This window comes from Tuber melanosporum, assembly GCF_000151645.1.
Source record: "Tuber melanosporum whole genome shotgun sequence assembly, scaffold_15, strain Mel28".
Lineage (NCBI taxonomy): Eukaryota > Fungi > Ascomycota > Pezizomycetes > Pezizales > Tuberaceae > Tuber > Tuber melanosporum.
Genome location: NW_003298808.1, coordinates 233,421 through 249,995, shown reverse-complemented (window position 1 = coordinate 249,995; position 16,575 = coordinate 233,421). Strand labels below are relative to the sequence as shown.

At 43.2% G+C, this 16,575-nt stretch overlaps 2 protein-coding genes; one reads left to right on the top strand and one right to left on the bottom strand.

Moving 5' to 3' along the window:
- Window positions 1–5,650: 5,650 nt before the first annotated feature.
- Window positions 5,651–7,784, top strand: GSTUM_00004742001 (uncharacterized protein; the record flags this gene model as incomplete). XM_002836532.2 has 8 exons in its annotated part: window positions 5,651–5,899; window positions 5,982–6,089; window positions 6,153–6,287; window positions 6,343–6,571; window positions 6,657–6,768; window positions 6,819–7,062; window positions 7,136–7,310; window positions 7,372–7,784. The coding sequence occupies exons 1-8, from the start codon at window positions 5,750–5,752 to the stop codon at window positions 7,782–7,784; spliced, it is 1,566 nt and encodes a 521-aa protein (XP_002836578.1). The 5' UTR covers window positions 5,651–5,749.
- A 31-nt stretch (window positions 7,785–7,815) lies between these two features.
- Window positions 7,816–8,979, bottom strand: GSTUM_00004741001 (uncharacterized protein). XM_002836531.2 has 2 exons: window positions 8,386–8,979; window positions 7,816–8,319 (listed from the first exon to the last, which is right to left on the bottom strand). The coding sequence occupies exons 1-2, from the start codon at window positions 8,807–8,809 to the stop codon at window positions 8,129–8,131; spliced, it is 615 nt and encodes a 204-aa protein (XP_002836577.1). The 5' UTR covers window positions 8,810–8,979; the 3' UTR covers window positions 7,816–8,128.
- Window positions 8,980–16,575: the final 7,596 nt, after the last annotated feature.

Below are 16,575 nucleotides of genomic sequence, written 5' to 3'. Positions count from 1 at the left end.
AGTTGGCAAAGTTACCCATCCAGCAGTACATCCTGTTTGAGGATGCACTACCGAATATTATTACTATGTCTAACTACATGCTCAAAATATGAAATGCTGTGAGGGAGAGGAATAAAGAGTCAGAAGATGTTGGACCAACCAAGAAGTGCATAAATTAGATAAGTCAATCAAGGAGTGTATAACACGATATTGAGTGTACTACTAACTTAAAAAAATATATTAAAAGCAATTGGGCATATGTTCACAGTTTGTTTACTATGTGAAGAATCATATTGTAGAGTTATAAGAACAGCTGGAAGACCCAACATCTACAGCACCTCATGTGAAATGTGTTCTAGACAGTGATAGGTTCATGAGCAATCCAAAAGGGTGCGAAGATTTTTTCCACCAGGTGGCTATTACTCCATACTCATAATGTCTTGAGATTTGTGAACAAGAATGCTATTGTGTACTATAAATAATATTGCCCCATCTTCTACATTTATGCAATAGCAGTTATATCTATAAATAACAGGATATCACGGGTAGTGACCACCACTTATAAAAATTTAATACAATATATAACCTGAGGTATAGCTTCCTTACGTCCCAGATTCTGGATGCAATTTATGACAAGTATTTTACGTGACAGAAAATATGCATGATAATAGATTCCAAGTTTGTTGGTCAGATCATTGGAACTATAATTTGCTCGTCGTGTACCACAATATGCCATACACTACTATACACATGGAAATCAGGAATCAATAATGAGCCAATAGAGTTCAAGCCAAAGTCTGTCGAAGGTAAGATTTTATGAATCTTGTAATACATCATTGGTGTCCAAGCCACTAACTTGCTACCGGACATGGAATACCTGTTCATATGACAGAAACAAATGTGGACCAAGTGTCCACTCAAACTTCAAGATATAATTCTAGAGTACATCTGTTGTACTATACAGAACAAGCTGGGGCAGGTTCACTAATTTTAGCAAGAGTGGTGTAAATAATATGATGATAATTAGGAGGTTGTATAGAATAAGCTCACATGCTGGGCATATGAGACAGGAGGACTACATGTCACACTATGGGCTAACCTCCCCTGCTTGACCTTGTTGCAGTACTTGAAAGGGCAGAATCACTCGCAAGGAATGGACACCTGATTGCAATGTAGTAGAGAGTCATCAATTGCCCGCATGTCATCATTTTTAGATTCTGACCCTACAAGTCCAGATAATTCAGGTAGGCAGGCTGTGGGTCCGGGGCTGGGTGGCCAGCTAAACCCATCTCTATCTGGCCATCTCTCTCTAAGCTTAGAGGAGTCCTAGGTAGGCCAACCACTACAGATAGAGATGTCTGATCATCCATAGGACGTTGAGGAGAAGAGACCAGAAGACAGCATCCATGTGAGAAATTAATAGGAAATTGGAATATTGTAGATAGTAATCAATTCAATTTGTTAGGCTGTAACATGATGTAATAGGCCTTAAAGTAAAAAATAATCTCTCAAGGAGACATCAATTAGGAATAAATGAGGAAAAGCTGCAGTCACAATGATGTCACCACAATCACAATGCAGTAGTACTCAAAATTATGGGCTGCATAATGTGCAGAAAGAGGGTTTAAGTTGGGAATGGTGTCGAGAATAAATTGTTACATATTAAAGACTATCCTGAGGAGATCCAGATATGAGATACTGGAAACAGGATAAGACTACAAGATCAAGGCAGAACTAGTACATATCAAGTGTAGTTGGCCAGAGTCCAGTAGGAAGGCAGCCAATAGAAAGTATTAAGATGTAAAAGCTGGACACTACACCATGCCTAAACACAAGGATAAGAAGTGTTGTATCATAGATGAAGGGGAGAACTGCAAGGATTATCAGGAGATAAGAATGGATTTCAGGATAAGGCACGGCAGGGGGAATACATCAGAAGGAATAGACTAGTTATCATACTTTTCAAGATACAAAGTAAAAGGATCAGTCAGCCCATGAGAGAGTAGGTGGAGGGTCAGATGTTATCAGAATGGACAAAACATCTGAGTCCATGACAGGAGGTCATTCGGAAGAGGGTCAATGAGTGATTGAAATCAGGACACGATGTCAGCCTGACATCGCGTTCAGGTTAACTGTTATCATTTTACTGCCCTGTGTGTTAGATGTACAGGAAACACAGGACGCAAGTAATTATTTTTACTGATGTCCTTCCTAGTAAGCCCAAATCCAGAGCTCTATTAATACAATACCTGTCACTGCTGAAGTTGAAAATAGTCATTACTGTTTAGGAACAACTCTAAAGGGGAATAACAGTTGAAATAGGAGATATAGTTATGTTAGTAAATATTACGATCACAGTCTGAGAAGAAAGACTTCACATGATCGAATGAGGACGAAAGTGACTTTGCCTTTTCTTCCACCATCTGGTTAAATATCCTGAATGTTATCCTTTCCAACCTACAGTTGACCCCCCAGATAGCTTGGCTTACTCTTCTACTCTTAACTTCTCAGGTATTCATTCTTCCTTATCTACTCTCTTTTTCTCATCTCTCTTATCTGTTCTCCCACTACTACACATACAATATTTTCTTCTTTTGCTGTAACTAAATTCTCCTATTCTTGGAAAGGTTCATCATAAGAATTTCCTGTGCTCAACATGCCAGGTACCACTTTGTGTTTCCTATTGTATTCACATGTACAAGGGGGGGGGAAAAAGTAATACGACACCCGTACAACACAAATTCCTGTATGGAAACAATATCAACAACATATAGTACTACCATTTTCCACAACCACATTCAATAAATAAAATAAGTAAAGGAGATAAAATTAAAAAATGATTAGTATTTCCTTAAAGTAAAATAAAAAGAAAATCATAAATCAATAATGAGTTTGGTGCCCTTTTCTTCTAATAACCTCTCTGACCCACTTTGGCATACTTCTGCAAAGATCCATAAAACTTCCATCAGGAATAGCTTTCCATGCTTCCTCTACAACTCTGATTAGCTCTTCCTTGCTTGCAACTCTTCTATACCTTTTCCCCAAGTAAGTTTCCATATCTCCCCAAATATTTTCAATTAAGTTCAGGTCTGGTGACTGTGGTGGTCAGGGCAATATATCCACCCCATTCCTTTTTCTACACTTTGTAGAATATCTGTGATTAAACCAGTAGTTAGATTATATTCTTAAGTCAGTATTTCTATATCAAAAAATAGAAAATACAATAATTATAAGGAGGTAGAACCTACCCTTTATGCCCTGGTGCACCATCTTCAACAACCCTAGTCCAATCAAATCTCTCACAATACTCATGCCAGAAAGGAATTAAAACTGGATCCAGAATATACTTAGTATACTCATAAGAATCCACTTTAACCTTTCCTGGTACTACCACTAGCTTTGACCTCAAATCCCTACAAAAGGCTCTCCATACCATAACTGTCTCCCTTCCTGACTCCCAGACCTTATCAATGCAATCCTGATCATATTCCTCAGAAGGTTCTCTTATCACCCATCCTCTCTGCCCAAATCCATCTGTAGAGAATGAGGTTTCATCAATCCATATGATTCTGGTCCAGTCTCTTAGTTTCCAAGCTCTTTTTCTCATATATCAACCAAATCTATTGGTATATTTTTAGGGTGCAATCCCCATCTAAAATATCTTTTAATTCTGTAAACACTTGAATCTTCATTAAAGTACTTACTTCTTGCGTGGTTTTCTTTTATTTAAATTAAGACTCTTAGCTGCCTTCCTAATTGTCCTAGATGATACCTTTAATCCCTTCTCTTCTTTAATATCCTCCCAAGAGAGTCTTCTATTTCTTTTATTTTCTTTAATAAAAGACTTTAGATCAAGTAGATCAGACTCCTGGAAGATTGGAGGTCTTCCTGTTCACTGGTAGTTGGAAGGACTACCTGTTTCTCGATACCGTTGATAGTTGTGAGCACTGGTACTATGGTGAACTTTAAGGCCTATTTTTTCCTCCAATTCGGCAGCTATCTTTCTGAAAGACCACTCCACTATTTCTCAGAGAGCAATAATACGGATCCAGTCATCACACGTGGTTTCCTGCTGGAAGCGCTGTCGCTTCTTCATTAACAATCGCCGCTGCTCAAGATTTCGTGGACTAATCGCTAAATCATTTAATTTTATTATTATTTCAACTTTATGTACATATTCATTTAATTAAACTACTTATGCTCACTTTTGCGGGTTCCCTTTACCCTCATAGTGCTTTTCTGAAATGGTTTGGCAGGTGGTGGGGGATATAGTGAGTATTGTAGTGATGGGGGTTGGGAGTAGAGTTGTGATCTTGTGGGAAGCGGTTGCTACTGTGTCGCGCTACTTCTTTCCCCCCCCCGCACAGTCGTGTCCATTTAATAATTATACTTCTGTCAGGCAATCACAACTATAACATTTAATGAATTCAATCATACAAAATATCAAGATACAAAGCCAATTAAGGAACTGATGAAAGTACATGACCTAATCTTCAAATAAATCCTATTACCATTTTGTATGACCGGGAACCCCTCAGTCACCCAAACACTACCGGATCCCCCGGTAATTCCGATGATCCGCCACGGGCGTAATCAACCAACAGATTAGGACAAACCTCGTTTTCGAGAGTATTTTAGTAGGCGATAGGGGAGGGGGAACTCTGGCTTAGGTTGAGGCTAGGGTTAAGTGATACCATCGCCTCACCCAAACGATTTCTACAAGTGACCTAGGGAAAAACAAGGGCAGTGGTCGCGGGTGAGGTAGAGTCGCCCGAGTTTTAGAGTATCATACTTATGCTATGGTGTAGGGTATGATATGATATGATACAGTAGATACGGCGCAGCGCGGTAGGGCATAGTAGGGCATGGTAGGGTATGTTGGTGGTGTGGTTTTGGGTGATTCTGGAGAGTACCGTATCCATACCGGTAATCATCTCACGTAGTATCACTCGGAAACCGATTCCAGATCCCCAGACAATTTCCATTTTTCGAGTGGTTCAGTAATTGGGGTAGGTCTGACGTAAGGGTGGATGTCATGGCTGGAGGGGTTTGTCGGGCGGGCTGTGACAGAAGTGGCCGCAACACGGCAGGTTGGGTTCTTTGGGAGGAAATATCGGACCCTGGTGTGCAGGAGGTGGATACTCGAGTATGGACGTGGGTGACCGGACAGAGAGGGTCAGAAAATGTATAACTCACCTTACCCGTAAATCTTCCTATAAGCGACCATCATAATTAATATGAGACTGTGTACCGGTAGAAACTGCGGGTGACATACCTAATCCCCCTGACTCCCCTACTGCTCTAGAAGGAGAGAAAGAACTAAAGAACCGCAAGTCTAAAAAGAAAAGAAAATCACTCTTACCTTCTTAGAGAGCCCTTCAATCAAGCACCCAGCTGACACCTAGCAGAATCAAAGGTCCACCCACCATAATTTACCCGTTGGATGGCTATAGGTAGCTCTAGTTAGAGAATAAATGATACGCAAATACTCGAGTACGCGTATGATGACAAAAGGGTAATGCGTCTCAAGTTCGTGTCGAGATTCCATTTGCCGCTGGGTTACTCGTACACATCTGTGTGCATTTTTATTGAGTAACCCTACCCTACAAGAGCCGCAGAACCCGCTGCAAGCTATCTCACCTTTTGGGGGTGGTGCCGGATATATATATGTCTTGGTACTGCTCCTGGCACGGAGATTTTTGGAAATATATTCTCCCTCTTGCCAGGAGAGTTGTTATTTCGGATGAAGGATCAATCAATGGAGACCATCATGAATAACGACACAGGTTCCCGATCTGGCTGGTTCAAGGCCGCTCTTGAGGGGGTTTTGCTGAAGAGGGGAGTTGATCGCGGGGTTGTGCTGGGGGGTTTGGTGCTCTGGATGATTGGGTGGATGGTGTGGAAGAGCTATTCTTTGAGGGTAAGTATGATGCTCTCTGCCACTGATTCCTTCGCGCTGAGAGATTGGGCTAAGTTTATTTGCCGGGTCTGCCTCTACCTAGGTGAATGTTGACGCAGTGGGAGATTCTCCGGGCCCATTTGGAGGTTGGAGAGCGATGTTCAAGTACTTTGATCATGGGAGCGATTGGATTACGGAGGGCTATAAGAAAGTACTCCTCTTCACACATCCCAGCTCTGTCCCCTCGAGCAAGCACCTAATGATGATAACGTAGTACTCCCACACCGGCAAGACTTTCAAAGTCCCCACCATAGCACGCTATATCGTCTTTCCAACCTCGCCAAAGCTTCTGGAGGAAATGATGGCTGAGCCAGAACACATTTTATCATTCGACGAAGCGCTGACCGAAGTACCCCCCCGCCGCCACTCGAAGCTCCGTGAGCGGTATTGACGATATATCACAGAAAGTAGCTGTAGAATGGACGCTCCACCCAAGCATCAAGTACGACACGTATCATTTAAAACTCATCCGGACCAAACTCACCCAGCGCCTCAGCATCGTATTACCTGAAGTCATGGATGAACTAACACTTGCTTGGGAGGAGAGCACCAATATTGGGAAAGAGTGGACAAAGGTCCGGGTATGGGACGTGATGTTGCAGATTGTGGCTAGAACTATAAATCGGATGTTTGGTTCGTACTAGCTTAAACTATACCCCCGCATTCTCCAGCTCCCAAGGGCGAGACTAATATCTATATCGACGGTCCTGCATGGCAGTCGGTGTCCCGTTATGTCGGGACCAAGAATATCTCGACAACGTCATCCAATATACCGTCAAGGTTGTCAAAGCAGGAGCAATACTTGATATCCTCCCGAGGATATTCAGAGCGTGCCTATCCGCCTATCCCCCTTCTACTTCGGTGGCTGACCAATACATAGCCCCCTCACAAACCTGATTATGCAGAAATCCCACCACTACGCAATGATGCGCAAACACGTGGGCCACATATTTAGCGAGCGCAAGGAGAAGATGCGAGAGCTGGGCTCGGAATGGAAAGATCGCCCAGACGACCTAATTCAGTGGATTCTCGACCTCGCCGGAGACGGAAAGGCCAGCTCGGAGGAGGAATTGATTTTCAGACTACTATTCATGAATTTTGCTTCCATACATACCACTACTTCCGTATGATATGATACCTCATCCCCTTCGGGCAAATGGTAGGATAGAAGGAGGAAACTAATGAGGGAGAATGAAGACCTTAGTCCACGCCCTCTACGACATCGCCGCAAACCCCGAGCTTCAACCACCCCTCCATGCTGAAATCACCGGAGCCCTAAGCAAGAGCGGCATGTCCAAGCAATCGCTCACAAAGATGAAGAAACTAGACAGCGTAATCCGTGAGAGCCAACGATTAAACACCATCACCACAAGTTCTCCCCCCCCCACCCCCAACAAATAATCACCCGCTAACAACCCCTTCTCCTACAATAGTAACAATGATGCGCAAAGCCCTAGTTCCGTACACCTTCTCAGATGGCACCCACCTCCCGGTTGGGACCTGGGTGGCCGCGCCCGCAACTGCAATCCATCTCTCAGCCTCCATCCCAAACCCAACCGTCTTCGACGGTTTCCGCTGGGAGCGCATGGGGGCGGAAGACCAGGCCTCTGGCAAAGTGGGCAAGCACGCTGCCGTCACCACATCATTCGAACAGCTAGCCTTCGGTCACGGGAAGCATGCATGTCCCGGGCGCTTCTTTGCTACGAACGAATTGAAGATTTTATTGAGTCATGTGATTGAGCGGTTTGAGTTTCGGTGTTTGGAGGGAAAGAGACCGAAGAGCAGATTTTTTGGCGTTGCGTGTCTGGCGGACCCGAATGGTGTGGTGGAGTTTAGGATGAGGTAGGGGTTTGTGCGTGGATGTGGTGGATCGGTTCGCGGGGGGGGTGAAGTTTGTTTGGGCGTTTTGTCTCGCTTTATTGTTTGGGGATGTGTGCTATGAATGTAAGTCGATTTCCAGCAGGAGATAAGCCATCAGCGACTTGTGGTGATATGCCCCGCCGCCCATCCATCGCCAGTACATAGAAGACTACTTTCCCCTCCTGTGCCAACCTATATATATCGGTATTCGATCACCTATCACAGGCTAGACATCACTGAAATAACACCAAACCCACCCCATAAGCACGATAGAGTTAAGTCAACCCCCATCATGTAACGACCCCTCCACCAGTGGCTCATTCGGGCAAGTCACCCCTTAAACCCCCTAGCCAACAATGCTCCCGCAATCCCACTCCCCCTCTCGGTCGCCAACAGATTAAATTGCGCCACAGCGCTCCCAGTATCCATGACATCGACCCTAACCCCCAATTCCGCAATCCTCTTCTTATCCTCGGGAGCCAAAAATAAAGTCCGCTTTCCCGTTCCAATAATCAACAACTCTACCCACAGTCAGCCATCCACCCCCCTTCAGGGCCACCAAAGGATCATATGAGCGGGAAACAAACCAGGCTTCGGCCAAACAACCTCCAAAACCCCCCACGAACCCTCCCCAAACCCCACCAGCCCACCTTTACAAGCAACATCCGGCGCCCAACTAAACACGAAGTCATTTAACAAGAAAACCCCGCTCCCGGGCGCGGTGCGGATCCCACTTGCCAGCAGGAAGTGCGTGTCATAGAGTGCTTCCACGGAGTTCACAGGACTTGGCAGGTCGCTGTATATGTCCAGGCCCAAGAGCCCTGGCGCGGGGGAGGGGGTGTCGTGATTATGACCCCTCAGGGAGCTGTTAGAGGTGGCGGGTTCGGGAGATCTGGAGGGGGAGGGATGGGGGATTGTGTGAAGTGGTTGGGATTTTGGGGGGCGGGGGGATGGTCGGGGGAGGGGGTGGAGGGTGAGGAGGCGGGGAGTTGGGAGGAAGAAAGGGCGCATTCCCAGAGACTGGTTTAGGTAGTTTGCGGGGGATTGGGTGTTTGTCGTTAATTGATTCAGAGGACGGATGGAATGCTAGCGACAACGGTGAATTTATGATACGGTAAAAGTCTTCAATGCCACAACCTTGGCGTAAAAAAATCTAGAATGCCACAACAGTTTAGAAAATAGAGACTTTGCGATTGACACATCCAGAGTCTTTTCACATGTTTGGCCCGCATATGCCAAGACTAGTTGCATCTAGACCTTGATTTGACTCCGGGAGTGGAGCAAATTTAACAAATTTGACCTTCACAACTCCGATCATGCAGAGTTCCACCAATCCTACTTTATTTTATTTCTTACTTTTGATTTTGCAATCCTCTAAGCGGTTGCAATGAGTGACCTGGACCTTGGACTCTTTGAATTTGAGTTGGGTCTCCTACAGCTTAGCCTTTATCAGCATGCATCTATACGTACGAATGCAAGGTGGAGAGGGCAGGAGCGGGAGGGGGGGACAAATTGATCTAGAAGGACTAGAGTCTAAAGCCTGGAAAACAGATATTAGGTAGGATTCAGAGATGTAGATAGAGGATAATAGTTAATTGTTTTGCAAATAGGTTTTCAAAAGAAGAAATTGAGAGGATAGTGAACTGTTTGGACATTCTAGAGCGGGTATATTGTGATAACAGAATTTATGAGTCAGATGAAGTAGCATTTTGTATGCTACTTGCACGACCTTCCTGGCCAAACAGTTTATCCAAACTTTACCTCAAGTTTGGTTGGAAACCAGAGTGAGTGTCATGTATTACAAATACCCTCCTCTGATATCTTTTTAACCATTGGAAGGATCTTCTCTTCTTTGATCCTGAACAGCTCACCTCCGATTGCTTAGCAAAGTATACTGTTGCTATAAGAGAAAGAAACACCCTTGGAGAGCTGTTGAGGATTTGTGGATAGTACACTAAGGCCTATTGTGCGGCTAATTTATGGCCAGGAGGCTGTGTATAATGGATGGAAGTGAATTCATTGCTTGAAGTATCAGGCAATTATTGCCCCTGATAGGATTATTGCCTATTTGTATGGACCAGTGGAGGGACGCATTCATGATTCTACAGTATGGCATAAGAGTAGGATGAGAGAGATATTAGATGCTTATGTTTATACCCCTGATGGAACTCCACTTCAAGTATATGGAGATCCAGCTTATGGCATTAATGAGTATTTGATATCTCCTTTTTACTGGCGCATTACTTACAGAGGATCAAAGAGAGTGGAATAAGTCTATGTCTAATGTCAGAATAGTGGTAGAATGGTGTTTTAAGGAAGTACTATAACATTTACTTCTTTAGATTTTACTCGTACTCAGAGGTTATTGGTTTCTCCTATTGGGTTACAGTATTTTGTTGCATTTCTTCATTATAATGGTCATGTATACTTGCATAACTCCCAAATTCCCCAATACTTTGCTCAGAATAATCATTTGAACTTGCCTTTTCCACTTGATGAATCTCAGGCAGAAAATCTCCCTATATTATTGAAACTGCCAAGCTTGGAAGAATATTTTCATTTTGAGTATTAAGCAAAGAATGTATTTCTTTCTATTGGTTTCTGATAAAACTATCTACTGTTCTCATATCGAAGTCTACTGTGACCTTGTAGACAGGTCTGGGAGCACTCAAGAACACACATAATGATGGATGTGAAACTACATCAAACAGGGGGATGTGTTTATCAGTCATCCAGAAGACAAGTTTCTTCCATACAATGTTTCATCGGCGATGGATAGTTGATACCTACTTGTATTGATTGGTTTATTTCTCTCCCTTTTAAAGTACTTTTCATCGCTAAAAAAACTATAGGCTTGGTGGGCTTAATAAACTGGTAGGATGTCAATTCCTACCATCCAGATGAGGGCGATGGAATACCACACTGATGTGCTGCTTGCAATGGATATGAAGGAGTTATGAAGCTACTACTTGGCCAGAAAGTTGTTAAACCTAATCGCCCAGATGAGAATAATCGAACACCACTTGGATGTGCTGCTATTAAAGGACAGGAAGGGGCTATGAAGCTGCTACTTTACCAGTAGAATGTCAACCCCAATCACCTGGATGAGAATGATCGAACACTACTCGAATATGCTGCTTTCTAAGGATACCAAGGGGTTATGAAGCTATAACTTGACCTGAGTAATATTGATCCCAATTATCAGGATATAGATGATCCAATACCACTAGGATATTTTGGTTTCAACAAACACAAGCAGGTTGTAAAGCTACTACTTAATTAAGAGGATCCAAATAGTGAAAGACAACGTGGATATGCTGCTTTTAAGAGACATGAAGGAGTTGTGAAGTTACTACTTGACTTGGAAGATGTTGATTCTTGTCATCCGAATAAGCATGATGAAATATCATATGCATGAGCTGCTTTAAAAGAATACTAAGGGATCGTAAAGCTACTCCTCGGCTGGAAAGATGTCAACTACAATCATTCGAATATCGATGATCAAATACTACTCGGCTGTGCTCCGGTCAGCAGATATTTAGGCATAGTCAAACTTCTGTACACCCATAGATCAGAGAATCTAATAGCTAAGAGTCTGAAGAAGATTCCTGAATATATGTTGGAAATATACATAGAAGTAATGATACTATTTCAAAAGTAATTTGAGAAAAGCAAAAAAAAGTTCAATGTAACTTATTGATGTGATGAAACAAGAGATCGCAAAAGCATTTGGATTGATTCCTTTGTCTGCTGATTGCTTTCAATCAATAAATCCATTTTCCTTCCCAAGTCTTGCTATACCTGAATATTTTCTTGCTCTCTTTTATCTTGTTCCTCTATCCTCTTCTTCAAGTCCACTGCTTTCTCATGTAACTCTTCCACTACACCGGCAACTTCCTTTGCAAAATGGTTTTTCTCTCGCTTTTGCCGCTTTGGTGGTGGAATGGAGAAATCGCTCGTGCTATTACTTATACCATCTGACCCCCTCCTCTCCTTTGACTTCTCTAATGTTTTCTTTAAAATAAGACTTTCCAAAGAGGTTTGTTGAACCTTCTTTCCCTCCTCTATCTTCTTTGCCATTTTGACTCTTGCTAATTCTTAATATCACTATTTTTTGATAAAGACTAATATCGGAGCAAAATGTCATCGAATCATTTTATAAGATTGGTCACTTCTTCGTTGGTTCCTGTCTTTTGCTTTGAAAGTGTTTCTGCTTCCTATTTTATGAATTTAATTAGATTATTTTTTTTTTACAAAATATTATTTAATTTTTACTAACTTTATCCCAGACGATTAGTTTGTCCATACCATCCTTGCAGGAGGACCAGGAACGGCTCATCCCAGAACGAATAAGGTTTTTGAAAACCTCCTGCCAATGGTCCTTCTTTCTTCTAACCTGAGTAAGGATAGGATTGTCAGCTTGGACTTAACGAGCCAGTACCTGATCCTCTCATGGTTACCATGTAGCCCCTCGCTTTCGCTTGTCTTAAGGTGGAGCAGATTTCTTTTCTGGCTAGCAGCTATTCTGACTGCTATAGCTAGCAGAATCATGTAGAGACTCAGGGGGTAGGGTTGGATAGAAGGAAATTAAATGAGAGGCCTGGCGTATGTGATTTAAATTCATTGTGAATTGTCTTATTAGAATTAGTTTGTGTGTCGCCTCATTTCAACTTTTCTATCCTATTTCTTATTCTTACATCATCATTTCTCTAGTTCTATCCACCGTAAAGTCAACTCTCCATCCAGCTCTAAAAACCTGATTCTTGTCATACAGGGTTCCTGGATACATCTACCACAAAGTCTCTAATATCTAGACTGCCACAGTACCTTAGACTAGTGTCATAGAAAAAAGGTTTCCATCTAGAAACCACTCATCACTTTCACTTCGACGCATTTTGGATACCACCACTACTGATTCTGAGATGTCAGTACTATCTGAGCTCCGTCCACCTCTGATGTTAGGACAGCATTTTTCTTCCTTCAATGAAGTTACAAAGGTCTTATGAGACTGGTCAATTTACAAAAAGTTCAACTACCATGTTTCCAAGCGAGATTCCACCTGAGGAATCTATATTTGCAAGGTTTCAAACTACCCATAGAGGGTTTGAGCAAATAGAACTGAGATGGGAGATGTCGTAATTATAGTACTTGAAGCCTCTCTTAATTGTATACTAGAACATACAGTAGACAATAGCCAGTCTGCATCAAGTAAAAGCACTGGATACAAGAAATTCTGCCACAATATCTCATTGATACTCAATTAACTAGCCCATAGGAGATTCAAGACTGTTTATGCGATTGATTTGCTGAGGTTATCGACAATCAAGTTGCTCTCCAAGCCAAGCAAGCACTATTGAGTGATGGACTTTAAGCATATTGGCTTGGCTTCTCCAAATTATCCTCCTATATCGATATCTTAAAACAGCAAAACTCTTAGCTACATGTTCATTTGTCCATTGATCCTACAAGTTCACACTTTCGGCGAATCTTCATTTGCTGGCCAAGTCAGCAAACACTTTCCAGTATTGCTACCACTTTATAGCTGTACATGGTAGACACCTTACAGGAAAGTTTCAGATAACTCTTTTGCTAGCTGTTACAATCTACACTGCTGGATACAACCTATTACTTACATAGTATGTTGTAGAATCAGAGAGTAAAAGCTCATAGGACTATTACTTTTGGTAACTACAACTCGCAATTGTGGTAATCATGACTGAACCTACAACTCTTATTAGTGATTGTGATAAGAGTCTTGTTAATGCTTCAGAAATTCTGTTACCCTTAGTATTATGAGCCTACTACTGTCAGTACTTAAAGGAAAACTTTATCAAACAGTATGGAAAAGGTATAGAGGTCAGGTTTTTGAGCTATTGCTAGAGCAAGGCTACCAGCAGACTTTGAGAAAGAAATAGTAGCATTAAGATCTGAAAAGCCTATGGCAGAAGTGTATCTTTGTCATATTGATCTAGTCCTTTAGAGTACTGCATTTTTTCCGGAGAACCTCGCCAGATTTGAGCATGATACTTCCAATATTATTGAATTAGTTAAGAAGAGCCTGAAAATTGATTGTCAACTTTCAATTGTAGAACTATTGAACAGAATTTGGCATAGCTAAATGGCTCTCTTCTGTTTACTAGCCTACAAGAAGCTAATAAATACCAACCTCGGTTTACGAAGGTTTGCCTCTCAGAGTTAGAAGTACAAAATATATAGGTAAGAGGAAATACCGTATAACTTACCTCTCCCACAATTGGCCTTATTCAGAAACCAAATGGGCAGTCTTCATCGTCAATCAAGAGACAAAATCATGTAGTTGGAGTCGTTTTCAGCAAAATGGTATACGTTGTAGGCATGCAATTGCATGTATATCCCTTTTATGACAGCCTTTACTTGATATTTGTCTCCAGGTTATCGCTATCTCTACCTGGTAGGACACTTATGCTACAAAATTTATGCCTGTTAATATCACCAATCTAGTTCTTGGCGATGTCTTTCCACTTACCATTTGCATGCCATGGGGGTGGCTCAAAAAGAAGAAAATTCGCCGTAATGAAGACAGAGGCCATGCTTAGATTTAGCAAATTGCTGGTGGCCTTCCCCACTTACGCAACTGGGCTTTTTACCATTGCTCTAAATGTGGTCAAGTAGATCATAATGCTTGTGCATGCAACAAACCTCATCATTAATTTGAGAATATTTTTTCCAATTGTACTGGGTTTGAGCTGCCGAGTTCTTATCACTGACAATTATGACAAACATCTACCTAAATGGTTTTCTTACCTTGGGCTTCTTTATATACCATTAGCTAAACTATGGGTTACTTTATATAAACATTTGTAGTTGTAGAAAGAAATCAGAGACAAAACTATTCTCGGGTGCTGTGGCATTCTAGATAAGTGCTATGGCATTCTAGATAGTTTTTGTGACAGGGTTGTGGTATTGAAGACTTTTACCGATTATAATATCATACTCAAGTATGGATGCTATCACGAACTTGGCTTAGCGAGGAAAGGGTTTTCACATGACACATGGTTATGAGTCACAGGTATGTTATTGTTTCACGCATATGACCTATTCGGGTTATATGATTAGTTATGTGTGGGATTTGTGATGCTTTCGCACATGGCTCAAGTATGAGTTATAGGACATGCGCCTGACGAGTATGCCTTACGAGTGTGCCTTACGGGTAAGCCTTGCGCATATGATTTATGTTTCGCACATGACCTCATTATGATGTCATGGGTTTCGTACATATGACTCAGTTGAGTCATATGACTTGTTTATTGCGTTATGATTGGTTTATGAGTTTCGCACATGACCTCGCTATGAGGTCATGGGTTTTGAGCATGTGATCACTTTGGTCATATGACTAGTTTGTTATGATTTAGTTTTGCATATGTGACCACTTTAGGTCACATGACTAAAGGCGGGAAGAACACTATATAAGGAGGCCGATGCGGCCAAGGAAGATAGGTTCTTCACGCTTTGTTCTAAGTACTTTTCCTTGTCCTTGCCGTCGCTTCGCCCCGAGCGTTTCTTTCGCCATCATGATGGGCCTTGATGCATTTGATTCTGGGGGAGATATCTGAGTTCGCTCAGTAGTTCCTGGGGTCTTTGGTGTTGAGGTCGGTTAGGTGTTGCGTGGCGGACAACTTGTTTGCGTCTCGTTTCGTTGGACTGGTTATCTCACGATACCAGCACTTCGAGCACTCATCACGGTCGCATACGAGCCCCTTTCGGTAAAATGTCTACGGCTTCCTGTCTATTGTCTACTCGCAGGTTTCGCGTTCGATTGGGGGGATTGAACATTGTGTTTGGGGGGATCACCCGTGTCGTTCTTTGGGCCAGCTCATGTCTTTTGTTGGGTTTTAACGGAGTCCTTAGTTCACGCGATACAAAACGCCCTTGGGTTAGACTGATGACCTTCCCAAGTATCAACTCGTCGTACCGGCCGCATCATTTCCTCAAGGGAGGGGGCCTCGCCGGCCCCTCCCTGCCTCGTTACTTTATGTTTCTACGGTCGGAATCCTACGATGTTGTTTATCACCGCTCCCTTGGAAGTTTTGTCCTTGCGGCATATACGGTGGTTCAGTCAGGTGTCACCTCCTAGCTACGGTGGGGATGGCTTTGACCCTGAAAAACCTTACCCCCTGGAGTGGTTTTTCTTGCTGCCTGGGGTGGTGTGGGATGATTGGCTGCCAGGCACTCGCGTTGTCTGTGCGTCTGGGTGGTTCAGTTGTGGTCTGCGGTTGGCGGCTTCACCCATTGCAAGTCGGGCCTACCTTCCGTTTGTCTGCTTCTGTTCATTCACCCTTCCCCAGCTTGTCGCGTCGGTTGGGGATGCCTCTTGCCCCTTGTTCGGTCCGTGCCTGTTGCCGGACCTGTGGGGCTGGCTTTGGCTGGCTCTGCTTACTCTTCCCGACTCGGTTGGATTTCGGTTTGGCTGGGTTGGATGGTGTGGCTGGTGCCTGTTCCTTCGGGTGTTGGTGCTGCCTCCTTTGTGGCTCCCGGCTGTGGCTGGTGGGCCCCCCTCAGCTATATGGTGCTGGGGGTTGGGGCTCTGTTTGTGTGGCCAAGATCAATGGCTGCCTGGCGGGGCTGGGTATAAGCTGTCCTGTGGCCATCGGATGGTTGTTCTGTCTGAGGGGCTGGGGGGGCTGGATGGGCTCTGTGGCGTCTGGTGTGTGGAGCTTGGGGGGGGCTGATTGGGGGGGGAGAGGCACCTGCGAGCACCGGTCGGACATGCGTCAGGTTGGGCGATGTCTAATTAAGTG

Coding starts and splice junctions, on each gene's coding strand:
- GSTUM_00004741001 (XM_002836531.2), bottom strand. CDS start 8,809: ATGCGCCCTTTCTTCCTCCCAACTCCCCGCCTCCTCACCCTCCACCCC. Junction 8,320..8,385: donor GGTTGTTTGGCCGAAGCCTG/GTTTGTTTCCCG, acceptor GACTGTGGGTAG/AGTTGTTGATTATTGGAACG.